General features: G+C 40.5%; 1 protein-coding gene across 1 annotated transcript; it reads left to right on the top strand.

The window, feature by feature from the left end:
• The first annotated feature begins 294 nt into the window (after positions 1-294).
• Positions 295-2,693, top strand: LOC138039759 (tigger transposable element-derived protein 6-like). The gene is made up of 2 exons (XM_068885608.1): positions 295-1,789; positions 2,368-2,693. Exons 1-2 carry the CDS (start codon positions 295-297, stop codon positions 2,691-2,693), a joined length of 1,821 nt encoding a protein of 606 aa, XP_068741709.1.
• Positions 2,694-16,457: the final 13,764 nt, after the last annotated feature.

Genomic DNA, 16,457 nt, shown 5'->3' with positions numbered 1-16,457 from the left:
CCATGTTGTTTCATACTTGTAGACATGATAACCTCGTATGAATGAATGAACCGTGATGCTTGAAAATTTATTTTTGTCCATGTCGACTTCAAACGGAGCGAATCGATGCTGAATGATAAGCAAATGACGAAGATTTTCAGTTCTGTTACTGCACGTGTTACACGTTGGTTGCGTGGTGGGTGTTCAAGTTTGATTGGCATCTGCAATTTGTATCCTTAACGCGTGAGATAAAGATAAAATACTCCTGGGAATTTCCCACATTTGTACATGCACGTGTGCTCAACAGGGTTAAAGATGAGGAACTGTGTTAAATGCTCAAGTCTTACGAATTATATTTGTCTGAAGTGTGCAAAACCTGTCTGTAACAAGTCTAAAGCATGTTCATCCCCTGCTGATGAAGACAGCCTGTGCTGGAAAGCTGATGTATCGGTGGCTTATTGCGTTTCTTGTTCTGACGTGCCGACCCCGAAGGTGGCCAAGCAAGCAAGAATCCCAGTTAAGGACATCAAACCAGTTACAAAGAAATTCTCAGCGAAGAAGCCACCAATGCCCCCACAAGCTAATGATGGTCAAAGGAAATGTCTTTCCCTGAAAGAAAAAATAGAAGTGATCCGGAAATCTAACGAGGGTAACAGCAGGAGAAAGTCAGCGAAAATATTTGATTACGGGAAAACACAGATTGTCAAAATCCTGAAGCAGAAAGCTAAGATTCTCGAATCGTGGAACTCTAATGAAGGAGCTCAATCTCAAAAGAGAGTGAATGTTGAAAAGTATTGCGAAATCAATGGTTTGTTGTCGAAATGGTATACCACAGCAAGAGAGTCAAATATCCCTGTCGATGGCCCCATGCTGGTCGAAGAAGCGCGAATCATAGCTGAGAAAATTGGAGATGACACATTTAAAGGAACAAGTGGTTGGCTAGATAAGTGGAAAAAGAGACATAACATCGGCCAAATGAACATTGCTAGGGAAGAGGGTGATGTAAGCCAAGAGACGATAGACAGCTGGAATGAAAGATTGAAAGAGCTAACTAGGAGCTACTCACCGAGGGATATATGGAATGAGGACGAAACTGGCTGTTTCTGGAAGGCGATGCCTCAAAAATCGCTCTCTGAAAAGGGGAAACGCTGTAGGGGCGGCAAGAATGCGAAGCAACGAATAACTGTTGCATTCTTTGTGAATGCAGTGGGCGACAAAGAGGCCCTTATTGTGATAGGAAGTAGCAGACGACCGCGCTGCTTCGCACGTTTGGCAATTCCATCATACCCCTGCGGTGCCCAATACTTCAGCAACGAGGAGGCTTTGATGAGAACCGAGATAATGGTTACTATCCTTACCAGGTTGAACAACCGTCTGAAAAGAGAGGAAGGACATATTATTCTTTTCTTAGACAATGCACCATGTCATCCACCCACGCTGACAGACATGTTCTCCAACATTAAAGTGGCCTTTCTACTAAAGAACACCACATCGCGCACGCAGCCCCTGGATGCAGGTATAATCAAGGTGTGGAAGATCTACTACAAACGGAAGTTGCTGCGGCATATCGTTAGTCAAGTTGATGGAGAACACTCTGCCAGCGAGATAGTAAAGTCTGTGAACCTCCTAATGGCAGTGCGATGGATGGTAAATGCGTGGGACGAAGTCAAGTGCGATGTAATCAGTAAGTGTTTCAGACATGTTGGAATGTACCCCTCAGCAATGGATTTGGATGAAGATGACGATGACCCGTTTGCCGGCGAGGAGTTACTAGACCTTGAAGCCCTGGTGCAGAAGATGTCTAAGAAAGGTATTGACGCTGCACCCTATGCTGTCTTCGACGATGATGCGGACGCCTATTTAAACAATAGAGTGTTTCTGTCGAGGAACTATCGGCTGATAGTTGCCCCGCGGAAATTTGATGTTTTTAAAACAAATATTTGCCCGAGAAGCGAAGCTTCGAGGGCAAATACGCTAGTTTTAAGAACATCAAATTTCCAAGGGGCAACTATCAGACCGATAGTTCCGAGACATAGACACTCTATTGTCTTTATTGTTCACTACTAAATTTTCTTCCGCGCGCCAGCTCAAAAATCATGTTGAATTATTTTCAACTTTATTAGACGAAAGCCGTGTCAGCCAATGTAAAATTTGAAAAAGAAAACAAACAAAACCCTCTTAATACAATTTCGATTGTTTATTTTCCATAAGGCCGCTTGTTTACAGAAGTATTTTCAGCGGACGACTACTATCCGTCCGGTTATTTTCCTCGGACGGGCACTATGGGCTGATAATGTCTCTCCGCGGACGAACACTATCGCGTCACGTGATCAATTTAAACCGATAAGAATCGGAGAAAATTTAGTGATGAACTATAATACTCCTTAGATCCCGCCGACCCTGACTGGAGGGAGACCCTACGAGATGAGGTTATCACTACTCACTCAAACAGCAACAAGACGGAAATAGCAACTGATTCCGACAGTGATGATAGCAGTGACGATGCTCCCTTACCAATCCCAGCGGTGCAAACAGTTAAAGGAGCACTTGATCTCGTGCGTCAGATCGCTGAGTTTGCAGATTACCGGAGTTGCGAGGAGTTGTCCACTACAGTCACGAAAGTGTCTGAAATCCTTGTTGACATGAGGCTTAAGTCGCAGAAGCAATCGAGCATTCTAGATTTTGTGGATAAGCGGTCGAATGCGACCGAGTAATGTAAATACATTATCAAGATTTCAAGTATATGCACCCCATGTTTGACGTTGTTTTCCTAGGTTTTGTTCGGTTTAAATTTCAGGTGATTTTCATTAACGTGAGACACATTGACAAGTACAGACACTCCGCTCTACTTTTCCCGAAACCTGTTGCATGTGAAAAAAATCAAATAAATTAGTTTCTATTTGCCTAATTTTAGCTGATTAGATAATATGTTTATGTAATTAATTGATCAATCCAATGTTAGACTTATTTTGTTGATCTTTCCCGTAAGCGACCACTTTGTCGTGCACCAAGGTTGGTCGCTTACGAGAGAGTTGACTGTAATTACTCCTTTCCAGGCTTTGCAGTAACTATTTACAATATGAATACTAATACTAATATCAGTCCAAAAGCAATAAAATATATTATTATCTACATATCTACGCCTCATGGACAGGGGCGGTTACGGATCTTGATGGTCTTCACCGGAGCATGAACATCGAGTACTTGACGAAAGACATTATCGAAAATAGCAAGCTTGTTGTTTACATCAGAGCCAGCAAATAATGGGAGCAGGGAATCCGAGCGCGAGGCTAAATCGGACTAGCCAGTAAACAAGGTCTGCAAAGTTGCCACATTGAGGCGTTCACAAGAAAAATATTTTATTTGGTTTTGTTGTGGTCAAAAGCATTCTCCGTCAGAGTGCTGTTGCAAGACCGCTCAGTGTGGCAAATGTAAAAAAGGGCCATATTGCCAAGATGTGCCACCTGAAATGAGATGCTCAAAATACGTGTTATGTTGAGGATGTTTCGCGGTCGGATACAGCTGATATGGAAATGTGTGGTCTTGGTACCTTGGTCACTGTACTCTCACTTCTAAAGATCAGCGTGGATCGGGTTATCAGGTGCAGCTGTTGATGTAGAGCAAACTAGTCAGAAGTGAGGTGGATAGTGGATCTGCTGTGTGTATTGTTTCTGAAACGGTTTACAAGAAATTAGTTCTGCAGGAACATCTGCCATTCAAGCCAACACATTTTTATTTGAAAAGATACTCGGGTGAGTAGCTATAGTTAGCCTTGTTAGGGGAAAGTCAAGTAAGGGTTAAGTATCAAACTCAGGAATTGCAACTACCTCTTGTTGTGGCTGAGGGCGACAAACTTGTGTTGCTTGGACAAAATTAATTGGCTGGAGAAACTGAAGCTAGATTGGGCAACAATTTTCAAGGTTTCCCAAGTGAATGCTGTATGTGAGATAAGGTCGAGGTATCGAGTCTTGAAAAGGGTTATGCCGGGACATCTCGAGAATTTTCAGGCTTCCATTCGTGTCTGTGAGGACGCACAACCTATTTTCCTAAAGGGACGGCCATTTCCCTTATGCGCTCAAGGAAAAAGTGGAGCAAGATTTGCAGAGATTGGAGGAATGAGGGATCATTTACAAGGGGAGCCAATTGAAAGCGATTAGGTTGCCCCAGTAGTTAAAGTCTTAGGCAACATTGATTTACCACGTGCCTTTCAGCAAGTTGAGCCGCATGACAATGCCACAAGTACCTGAAAATAAACACTCACATGGGGTTATACCGGTAGAAGCGCTTACCGTTTGGGGTATCCATTGCACCAGCAATTTTTCGGCGAATTATGGCGGATCAGCTTTTGCAAAGAGTGAAGTTCACAATATGTCAGTGGGATGACATCCTGATCTCAGGAATTTCTCCTGCGGGAATTTTTTAAATCTTAGAGGAGGTGTTTGGACGCTTACAAGATCATGGCTTCAAACGAAATCCTGCCAAGTACATTTGATTCTAGCCAGGGCTGAGTTTCTTGGACATTGGATTGACCAATATGGCATTGGACCCCTGCCACAGACGATGGAGGCTTGGGTTTCTCAATTACTATGCCAAATTTCTCTCCAATCTGGCCACCATTCTGCATCCTCTGCATGACCTTTTGCAAAAGGACAAGCCTTGGTAGTGGACTGAGGAATGTGTGAGTTTTTCTTTTTTTGAAGATTAAGCAGCAGTTTCAAGATTCTTCCTTGTTGGTTCATTGAGATCTTATGAAACCTCTTCGCCTGGGCTGTGATGCATCGATCCCTTATGCAGTAGGAGCGGTGATCTCTCATGTGATGGAGGATAGTACAGAAAAGCCCATTAGCATCACAGGGAATGAAGGCCCACGAGTTACAACAGTCCCGATGGATCCTCGGACCAACGTTTTTGTGGAACAAAGAAAGCGAGTGGGCAACCAGTGATGACAATGACCACACCCTCAGTGTTTCGCAACATGAATCACAACGCTTCCCAGACTGGAACAGGGCTAAACGAGCTGTAGCGCTGTGCGTCAAGTACATCAAGAAACTTAAAGATCGAATATGCAAGAAAGCATCTCAAGGAACAACGTCGAAGATTAAATAGCAGCAAATAGGGTGATAATTTGTGCAGCACAAGCCCGAGCCTTTCAAGAAGAAAGGAAAGATCAGTTTAAGAACAGAAATTTAATACGATCTAATGGCTACTGGGTGATTAAGGGCTCTTCTGCAATGAGCAACGTGATTGTGACTCGCGTCAAGTGCTGCACGCTGCGAAGTCCAGTAGTCGAACAGAAAATGTCTGCTATCTCTGAAGACCGCCTCGAAGAGTGCAGACCTCCCAGTCCCCCCCAGGACATTTTTACTCGATTTGAAATCCTGGTGGATAAAATTGACTAGGAAAACAACGACTTCTACCTACTGGGAAATATGAACTGTGATATCTTGCACGATCGGTCAAACTGCCATATTTCGTACAATTTAACGAATATATTTGATATATACGGATTTAGCCAAACGATTTCTGAACCAACCAGGATTACATCAACATCACGCACATTGATTGACCTTTGCATAACTAATTCTCCCGAAAAAAAAAATTCTAGTGTCGTTCATCTTGGAATTAGCGATCACTCACTGGTTTTTATTACTATAAAAATACCATTAGATCGTGTTAAATTTCTGGTTTTCAACAGATCTTTCCTTTCTTCTTGAAATTCAAGGAGCACATTCACCAGTTAAGCAAGAAAATCTCCCGAAGCATTGGAATCTTAGCTAGCCTTCGTCTTTTTTGTCTCCCAGGATTTATTGATTCAATTGTATTAATCCCTTTTTTATTCTTTTCTAACTTATGGTCTTATAATCTGGGGAAACACCTATGCAGCCACTTTACATCCTACTGTTGTTCTGCAGAAGAAGGTTGTTCGAATTATTACTTTTTCTTGTTATAATGCTCATACTTCCCCTATTTTCAAACATTTGTACATTATGAAATTTCGTGATGTTATACGTTATCTTAATTGCCTTTATGTTTAAATTTTATCATAATTTGCTACCTTCTGCTTTTCACTAATTTTTTACTCCTATATCAAGTAGGCACAAGTATATAATACTAGACTGTCTTCTAAATAAGCGTTTTGTATTCCTACTGCCCGGTTTAATTATGGGAAGTTTAACATTCGTTTCAAGGGGGCTGTTCTTTGGAATAATATTGAGGCGTCTTTAAAAATTCTTCGCTTTCACAAATTTAAGTGTTCCCTTAAAAAGTCTCTTATTACGTCATATTAATTGTTATTTACACTTCCTCTTTCCTCCAGTCCATCTGAAGTGAAATCTTTTTCTTCTTCTTCCTTTTTTTTTCTGTTGTCGTTCTCTTTGTTTGCCAATCTTTTATGATTATACTTGTGCCTCCCTGAATCGACTTTTTTCCTTTAGACGTGAAATTATTTATCCTGCCTCCTAGCTAGATTAGCTTCTTAGTTATTTTCTAGGGAGCATTGTACCTTTCTTAAGTCTATTACTAATTTCGTGTATCCCTATTTACGTGTGGTACACATAAACTTTGAAACTTTTGAAGGATTTTTTTTGTAAGTCAATCGCTCACAAATGCTACATCTTGTCCAAACACGTGTTTTATAGCTGTTAGCAACTTCGGCGCCAGAAAAAACATTCACTTGAAACCTGACATTTCCGGTCAATTTTCACCACCCTGCGCAAGCAAGGGTCAAATTCCTGACTCCCCGGGCACAGAGGATAGTCAAATGCCCGAGGGTTGCCCGGGTGGTCGGGGGGCGGGGGAGTGTTGAAGTTTCGATTTGATCGTCAGTATTTTTCCAAAACTTTAAAGCTAATTAACGAACTGAGCTCGCGCAAATCTTTCAAAAACCGCAATTATCACTGAACTTAAAACAAATAACGACATTACAAATTCTACAGCTGAAATTGCAGGGGTTTTAAACGATTTTTGCATATCTATTAGACCAAATCTAGCCAGTAAATTATCACCTTCTAAAATCGACCCTGAAAGTTATTTACAGCCCACTACAACAGCCTTCTCCTTAAAGGCTCTTAGTGTCACAACTGTGTGGGAGCTACTAAGGAAGCTTGACAAAAAGAAAGCCATGGGATTCCATGGGGTTCCTGGTAAACTTCTGAAATTAGCCAGTTCCATTATTGAACCATCATTAATTGAATTTTTTAATAGCTGTATAGGCACAGGAACTTTTCCAAGTGAATAGAAAAACGCCAAAGTGACTCACGTCTTTAAAAAAGGATTAAAATCTGACCAATTTCAGGGGTGGATCCAGAGTAGTTCAAGTGATTTGCAGAAATCACTCAAATCTCTTCCTCAGCTCTTTATTGCAGTTCACGAAATCAACTACCCTTCTTGTTTTATTGTTTATTATGAAATAAATCAAAGGAGACATAGGTGGTGGTGGACACATAGGTGGTGCCTGTTGTACAATTGTATTAGTAATCTCTCGGCAAAAACTCATTCTTCAATATTTCTGAGTTATGTTTCCACTGACACTGGGTGTTCAATAAGCTTAAATGGTTTTTACATATTCTCTCGGTCTGAACTCATTGCACCAGATCATTTCAAATACACTGATCTATAAGGCTGAAGAAGGCAAGTATGATTCCTACTTTTCAGTTTCACCTTACTGTTTACATTTTTATGACAATCAGTCTCTTAATATTCACCCACTGATAAATCTTGATATTTGTTTTCTCCTCTATTCCCACTAAAACTGAGACCATTCCCACTGGAGAGTTATTTGCACTCCCACAAGCATCCAAGACAGCAATCCAGGCAGCACAATTCCACTACATCTTCAATGCAGGTAACCCTAAATGCTAGACTCCTTAGACACAGACATGCAAATTTCTAGACCAAAAAATGTTACTTTGTATAGTCAAACAAAGTATAACTCTATTGCTTACTTCATGTTATTCTGGCTTGTCTGATAAAACCAGACAAACCAGAATATCATGAAAGTAAGCAATAGAGTCATTTGCAACTACTGTTAAGACAAAATTATCCCTTTCTGAAGGAGGTGCTGCTTATGTGTCTGAATGGCTTGAGGTTCTATCAGAATGCAGGAAAATGGCATTCTGAGAGCACCAAATTTCACATTTTCTTGAAGGAGCATGCCCCCAAACCCCCTAGTTTAGTTGGTGCAAATCACTCATGTAAAATCCTGGATCCACCCCTGAAATTCTGTATTGCCAATTGTCTCAAAACTATTCAGCGAAAAAAATTGTCTTTCAACATCTCTACGATTACCCAGACAAAAGCAAACTTTTGAATATTTATCAATCTGGCTTTCGATTGTTCCATAGCACCATGACAGCATTACTTGAAACAACGAACAACTGGTCTCTTAATATAGATAACGGCCTTTTAAATGGCGTGGTATACATCGACCTTAAAAAGACTTTTGACACCGTTGGACATGCAATTTTCTTACGAAAACTTGCTAACTATGGACTTGATCTGGGTTCTCTAAGATTTTTTGCCTCCTACTTAGGTAACAGGGAGGTCCCATGATTTATGAGTCAAATGGTCAATGAGTCAATGAGTCATAAGTTATGCATGAGACTCACAGTCAATATAGCAATAATTTATTGATTAAGCCTAAGCTTTTGTTTCAGTGATTAGGCCTAAGCACTCTCTAAAATTTTAGCTTTCAATTTATGGGTTAGGGTAACTGCACTAACTCATTGACTCATGACTCATGACTCATGACTCATGACTCATTGATTCATTGACTCACAAATACTTGATACTCGGTAACAGGAGCCAGAAATGTTATCTTAATGGCGCACTATCCAGTGCTAGCGAACAAAAATGCAGAGTCCCACAAGGTAGTATTCTCGTTCCTTTGTTTTTCTTAATCTATATAAACGATCTTCCAAAATGGCTTAAAACAGGATGCGCAAAACCGATCGCAGACGATACAAATATTACAATTTCTGGTTCCTCTCTAGCTAACCTTGAACAAGAGAAAAACTCAGGACTACTAAACCTCCATTGTTGGCTAAAAGAGCTTAAGCTTAGCCTTAATGTTGCAAAAGCCGAGTTTTGGCTCTTGCCAGAAACTTCTTGCGGAAAGCCATTACGAAATAAACAGTGAACCAGAAAACCAAGTTATCAGCAAAGTTGGTCACGCAAAGCATTAGGTCTCATTATCGACTGTTGGCTTTGCTGGTCTAATCATGTTAACGAATTGTGTAAAAAGATAACCTCGGCTATAGGTACCCTTAGATGAATCAGTCCCCTTATCTCCCAATCTACCGTGGTACTAGTCCATAACTCTTTAATTAACCTCACTTTGATTACTGTAGCCTCATTTGAGATGGCTTAAGGACGTTTCTGCCCATTGCTACTGCGAATTTTTTCGCGCATGTCACGCACACGTCATGCATCGTAGACCATGAAGGCAAACAGGATGCTAAAGGTGCAAACATTTTCCACAAGAATGGAACTTGAAAGCATGTGGCATTATGGGATAGCTGTGGACCCAAGTCTTCTCGGAAATGTCACGCAATGACGTGATAGTGCGAATAGACAATCCAATCGCTTTGAGAACTTCGCAGCGATTATATTCTCTTGAATGCTTGGTGACCCCCATTTTTCTTTCCGTAGATCACTTCCTCTCCTGATTTTGTCCATTTTAGCAAAAAGCAAAGAAAATCTGTATGTGAAAAGTTACAAATATTTCGCCTTTTATGCTCTCGGACGACCGAAGATTTCTTTCGTAGACTAATATGTGTCGTTTTTCAAGGACTATTCACCTCAGAAAAAGACATCAGCTGCAAAAGTTTGTTTAGTTGTATTAGTTATGTTGAATTGAGTACGCTTACCCGATCGAAATTTCACTAATATTGCTTTTTTATTTCTGACAGTTTTAAGCTAAGATCGTCTTAAACTAACGCAAGCTTCTAAAAGTGCACCTCATGATCTCAAAAACGAGCACGGTGACCCCCCATTTGTAGATCATTACCTTTGTGCGTGGCAAGTTTTAAAAAAATCTTTACGTGAGAACGTTTTGGGCGCGAACGTTCTTAAGTGATCGACTGAGTGACAAATTACAAACGTTACAGAAACGTGCAGCTAGAGGACTAGCTCGAGCTGCTTCTTGATACATTTAAATGCGAATAGTTATAAGGAGAAAGAAACATACAGCGATAATGATGTTTAAATCCCTAAATGAACAAGCTCCAGTGTACGTGCAGAACCTATTTCACGAACGAAACACAGAGTATGATTTGCGCAATTCCTCTCGCAAATTGGCATTGCCTAGGCTGCGTACGAACTATTTCAAACGAAGTTTCAGTTACAGCAGTGCTTTGTTGTGGAACTATTTACCCGAAAAGGTGAGAGAAATTAAATCAATCAGGAAATTTCAAGAGCAAATCAAACATCTGAGTCATCGAACCCTCACTCGGTAGTCTTGTAAAACAGTATGTAGTTAGTTTTTAGTCTAATTTGTTATTAGATTTGTATTTTATTGTTACTAAAGATTTCACAGAGTGTTTTTTTTTTAATGAAGGATTTCACTCTAATTCTTAACCGACTCGCTGCTTAACGCATGACGCTGTGTTGCCAAGGACCCGTACAACAACTCAGAAGTGACCAAGGCACAAATTTCGTTCGAACACGCAGAGAGCTCAAAAAAACATGAAATGGACCATGACTGCATTAGGAAGCAGCTACTAAAAGATGGATGCGATTGGATTAACTTCAAGATGAACGCGCCAGAATCAAGTCACGCGGGCGGCGTCTGTGAGCGACAAATAGGGAGCTTTAGCCGTGACGACGACGGCAACGGCAACGAAACCGTCGCCGTTAAATGTGAATTCCCGTTATTGCAATCACTTCGCGACTATTCCAAGCATTTTAACTTGACAAAGGTGTGGCAAACCCTCAAGAACGAAACTAGTATGAACGGCGCTCAATTATACTCGAGCGCTGACGTTCTCCCTAAAACCTCAAATTTGGTCATTTTACGTTTGTTGTTTTGCTGACGACGACAGAGAAATAGACATAAATGAAAAGATGCACGTTTAGAGCGTTCAAAGCTATTCCTTTTTCTCACTAGATATGCAAATTTGTGACGCTGTCGTTGCCGTCGCCGTCGCCGTTGTCGTTGCTAAAGCTCCCTACTTAGATAAGTGCGCGCCGTTCTGTCGTCTCTTCTCGCTAGTTAATAGCTCACTGACTCAGACTCACCAGAACCGCTCACACGAAACCACCTGCTGACCATGAAGATCTTGCTACCACCTCCGGGAAACTTCCAGTCAGCGGATGCATATGCACGCAAACGGTCGAGAAAAGTGCAGCATTTGGGCAGGGAATTCTGGTCTCGCTGGCGTAAAGAGTTTCTTCTCAGTCTCCAAGAATGCCAGAAGTGGACACGACCTCCAGAAACCTGAGCATTGGCGACGTCGTTATCGAAAACGATGCGAACACCCCTAGCGGTGCTGAGCATCACGTGTGATTTTGAGGAAAAATAGGTGATGAAGAACATCTATCAGCCTACTATTTGGCTCCGGTATGTGGACGATACCTTTACTCTTTTCAAGAACAAAAATAATGCTTCGAGTTTTGAGATTACCTGAAACGGAAACACAACAACAACAAGTTCACAATTGATTTTGAAAAAAACGATTAAATTCTATTCCTTCATATCCTTATGAAATGCAATCGTGACAACTCCTTCTCAACTTCAATCTATCGAAAGAAGACTTATACCAAATTGGACTCTTTTATTCCCGCGTAAATACAAAATAAACCTAATCCGCACTTTGGCTCATCGCTGCATTAGAATTTGTTCGTCATCGCGAGGATTTTGTTACTTAATTAGGGAGCTTAAGCAGACACGTTTTTGGGACGCGGACGGCAACCGGAAGAGAAAGTTTTGCGTGCCAGGACAGTGGTGTCTCCCAGATTTTCATACTAATCATTTCTAATGGGAATAAGATCTTAGCAATGTAAATGTGATTGTGTGTAAACAAGTTAAAAGGGAAAACAGACCACTTCCGGTTGCCGTCCGCGTCTCAAAAACGTGCGTGCTTAAGCTCTCTATTTGGCTTCCGTAGGCGAACGGTTAAATATCGTATGAATTGCAAGGCATCAAAATAAGCCAAAAGATCGTCTACAAACATTTAAGAAAAAAGAAGTTCTAATCGATCTACCTTTCTTAGGTCATCTCAGCAAACACCTTACAAAACAGCTGAAGTTTTGTATAAGCAACTTCTTATACAAGTCTTTTTTCCTTTAAACGATAAACTAGCTCCTTCGTACAGGTCAAAAGTAGTGTACAGAGAAAACTGCTGGGATTGCAAGGATTGAAAACGAGAACGCCGATTACGTGAGAAAAAGGCAGAACATTTTAAAGCTCTAACAACAAATTGTCACTAATCATGTTTTTCCAACCAACCATACTAGAATAAAGTGGGACCATTTTGAAATTTTAGCAACTGGTCGATCAGACATGCACTGTAAAATTAAACAGTCTCTGTTTATCCGTGATAGGCCTTTTTACGGTTTATTTCTCATATTGGTTGGGGGGCAAACGCGGCTTAAATTACAGTGAACGCATGGGAATTTTGAAAATCGAATCCGGTCGCTAAATAAACACACCAGGCTCGTGGAACATGCATTTCTCTAAACCCGGAATCCACTGAAACATCTCCAGCTAGCAACGCGAAGCCATCAGACTCCGTAGAACTTGTACGTTTAACCGACTAAAATGGCGGCCCGAAGCCGTTAGGATCACAACTGGTCCAAATGGCACTGAGCTCGGGACGCCTGGTCACGAGTATAATAAGTCCCCCTGGAGTAAATGTGTAGTCAGACGGTGAGTTTCTGGGACTCCCTGCCCTCCATGGGTACTTTTTATACTAGTCAATAGGCGCCCCGAGCTCAGTAACGGCTTCGGGCCGCCATTTTAGTTGCTTAACATACAAGTTTTACGAAGCCTGGTGGCTTCGCGTTGCTAGCTGGAGATGCTTCAGTGGATTCAGGGTTTAGAGAAATTCATGTTCCACGAGAATGGTGTGTTTATTTAGCGACTGGATTCGACTTTTGCCTAAAAAATCGTGCTGGTTGAGGGTGGATCGGAGCCCCGACGCTGCCGTCAGCCTCCTACCTTGTTACTACACTATCATAAGGAAAGGAGAAGGAGCCTATTTTCCACGAAACTTCGTGTACATATTGAGGAGCAATTGCACAATACCCCGCAACACCTAACCACTATTGTTTCCCCTATGCGGCATCTTTTGAAGAACAAGACTTAATACAATAGAGCTTATTCTTATTCTTATTCAATGAAATGCAAATAAGTCGGGGGTATTCTGAAGTTTAGCCTATATTGAGGACAGCAACAACTCGCCACATGGTACGTTTCATCGATTTTTATTTTCATATTCTAGTAAATTTCCAGACCTAACCTTCGCGTCTTTGCCCCATGTGTTCTCTATATTTACTGGGTTGCCAAACCCAGTCGGAATCTGCGTTTCATTTGTTGTTTGTTTGTTTGTTTTTTTTTTTCGTTGTTTTTTTTTTTCGTGAGGGTAAAAGTCTTGCCTGTCACTCCACTGCTAAGTGGTGTCTTTGTGCATAGAGCCTTCTGAGCGTATTTTCTCAGGATCGAGATTTCTCTGGTGGACACAGTAGAATGATTAACTTAACCGGCAATGCGTCGAAAGTCACTGTAACGCGAATGATTGCTAACAAATAGAGAAAGATTTTCACAACAACTAAAAATTCCTGTGTTAAGCATGAGAATTCGACGAAGAGGTTAATGCGACTAAATTTGTTGCGTGCGTTGCTATTTTTGTGTTTGATTGTTGAGCAAATTTTGACAGAGAATATTAAATTATGAAAAGATATCTACCGAATACGGATAGATCGTTAGAAAATCTTTATTTTTAGCGGTTATTTGAACATAAAAGATGGAACGCTTGACGAGAAATAATATTTTTGTTTATATTTGAAAGAAGAAAAATTTCGCGGGAATCAGGACGTGGTGAAAATGAGTCAACAAATTTGCATTCGTCCGTTGAAATGTGATACGCGAGAAGACAGGAAATTTATTTCTCTGACAAAAATGATTTTGTCATTGTTGTGTAAGTGAAGTTTATTTGGGAAGCCAAATTTAATCCAATTTATTGCTACGACTCACTAGTGCGAAGATTGTTTGCATGAAACTCACGCTTTTTGCGAATTTTGAGTGTCATGAACTTACTTCATTTGCGTGACAATATATCGCTTTACTCAAATACAAAAACATTCCGATAGTAACAAACTTCATATTTATTAACCATTTCTTCTCCTTTTGTGCTTGTCAGCATTGTGATTTGAGATAATTCGCAAGCCTGTTTTTGTATCTCATAGATGTTCAGATTTTCAATTACATGGCCGCTCAACCTCGTGATTGTGTAAATAGTTCATCCTGAAGTCACAATAGATACGTTTCTCAGGAACCCGACCAAGAAGGCTTCCTGACCCGACAGATAAAATGTAAATATTCAGTTAAATATTACAACAAAATTAAAAAACTAAAGACGGCAATTTCTTGGCTAAAAAGTACGTTGTTTTACTTTGAAAACGACGAACGATTAACATTCTTTCCCGTAGTTCATTCAATTGACACAATGTGATCACGTGCACCTTTACTCAAGAGCGTGTTTGTTATCTTTAAACTGATTTTATTACCAAAGCTTAAAAACTAAAAGACCTCATAATTGGACAGGATATTACAAAATAATTAAAGGTGTGAACGTGTGAGCCAAAGGGCCTCTGCTGGCGCGACATGTGGGTGACCCTCAAATGGTCTTAATGACCCCTCACTTCAAAACAATATTAACTGGAACCCTGCAGTTCAATACCACCCAATTCAGTGCCTTCTGCTTTTGTGTAACATGTACCACAGGCAACCCAGTGTACGCTTGTATAGCGCGTCTTGTTAAATATAAATATACCATGCGAAGTAAACTTGATTTCCACTCTCAAAATTACCTCCAGAAACTACTTTTTGCGTAGAATAACCTTTTAGAATGATGTTCTTGTCTTCTGAGGTGATACTTGACGATTCGGGAACATTTTGTGAAAAAAATATTCATAACGGGTCACACACGCAACTTGATCGCCCGAACTTCCGCTATTATGCATAACATCCACTTGGCCTTTTGACATCCCATTGAAAAAAACTCGTGAAATGTTCGCGAACCGGTCAATTTCTCTGTAATTTGAAAGGATGACTGCTAACGAATAGATAAAGATTTTAACAATAACTAAAAATTCCTGTGTTAAGCATTAGAATTCGACGAAGAGGTAAATGCGCCTAACTTTGTTGCATGCGAGGAGACAGGAATTTTATTTCTCTGACAAATGATGTAGTGTAAGATGAAATTTATTTGGGAAGCCAACAATATTTCTTTAACTTCCTCGTTAATCCAATGTATTGCTACGACTTGCTAGTGCGAAGATTGTTTACATGAAACTCACGCTTTTTTTGCGAATTTTGAGTGTCATGAAATTACATCATTTCCTTGACAATATATCCCTTTACTCTAACCCAAAAACATTCAGATGGTAACAAACTTCATGTTTATGAACCATTTCTCCTGCTTTTGTGCTTGTCAGCATTGTGATTTGCGATAATTCGCAAGTCTGTTTTTTGTATCTCATGGATGTTCAGATTTTTAATTACATGGCCGCTCAACCTCGCGATTGTGTAAATAGTTCACCCTGAAATCAAAATAGATACGTCCTCAGGAACCCAACAAAGAGGGCTTCCTGACCCAACAGATAAAATGTAAATATTCAGTTAAATATTACAACAACATTAAAAAACCAGACGTTGTTTTACTGTGGAAACGACGAACGATTAACATGCTTTCCCGTAGTTCATACAGTTGGCACAAGGTGATCACGTGCACCTTGATGGTTGCCTAGCACGTGATCAATTTCTTCCTTTTGACAAAACATCATAAAAGTCAGAGACTGCAGAAATCTCCCTCTTTTTACGATCGATTGTCATTAATCTTTCGATGAGAATTCGATTCAGAGCTATATATAAAAACTATGTTATTTTTTTCCTTCATCTGAGAAGAAACGAGTGAATTTTACTCAAGAGCGTGTTTTGTTATCTTTAAACTGAATTTATTACCAAAGCTTAAAAAATTAAAAGACCTCCTGGGACAGGACATTACAAAATAATTAAAGGTGTGAACATGTGAGCCAAAGCGCCTCTGCTGGCGCGACATGTGGGTGACCCTCATGGTCTTAATGACCCCCCACTTGAGAAAATTAACTGGAACCCTGCAGTTCAATACCACCCAATTCAGTGCCTTCTGTTTTTGTGTAACCCAGTGTACGCTTTTATGGAGCGTCTTGTTACTTGTAGTGTCCAGTGGCCCCATGAGACTCTAGTAATTATTTATGCACGGCGCTGAAAGAACATTGTT

The sequence above is a fragment of the Montipora capricornis genome, chromosome 3, assembly GCF_036669925.1.
Source record: "Montipora capricornis isolate CH-2021 chromosome 3, ASM3666992v2, whole genome shotgun sequence".
Lineage (NCBI taxonomy): Eukaryota > Metazoa > Cnidaria > Anthozoa > Scleractinia > Acroporidae > Montipora > Montipora capricornis.
The sequence above is the reverse complement of the archived record's forward strand: the minus strand, read 5'-3'. Positions and strand labels throughout refer to the sequence as shown.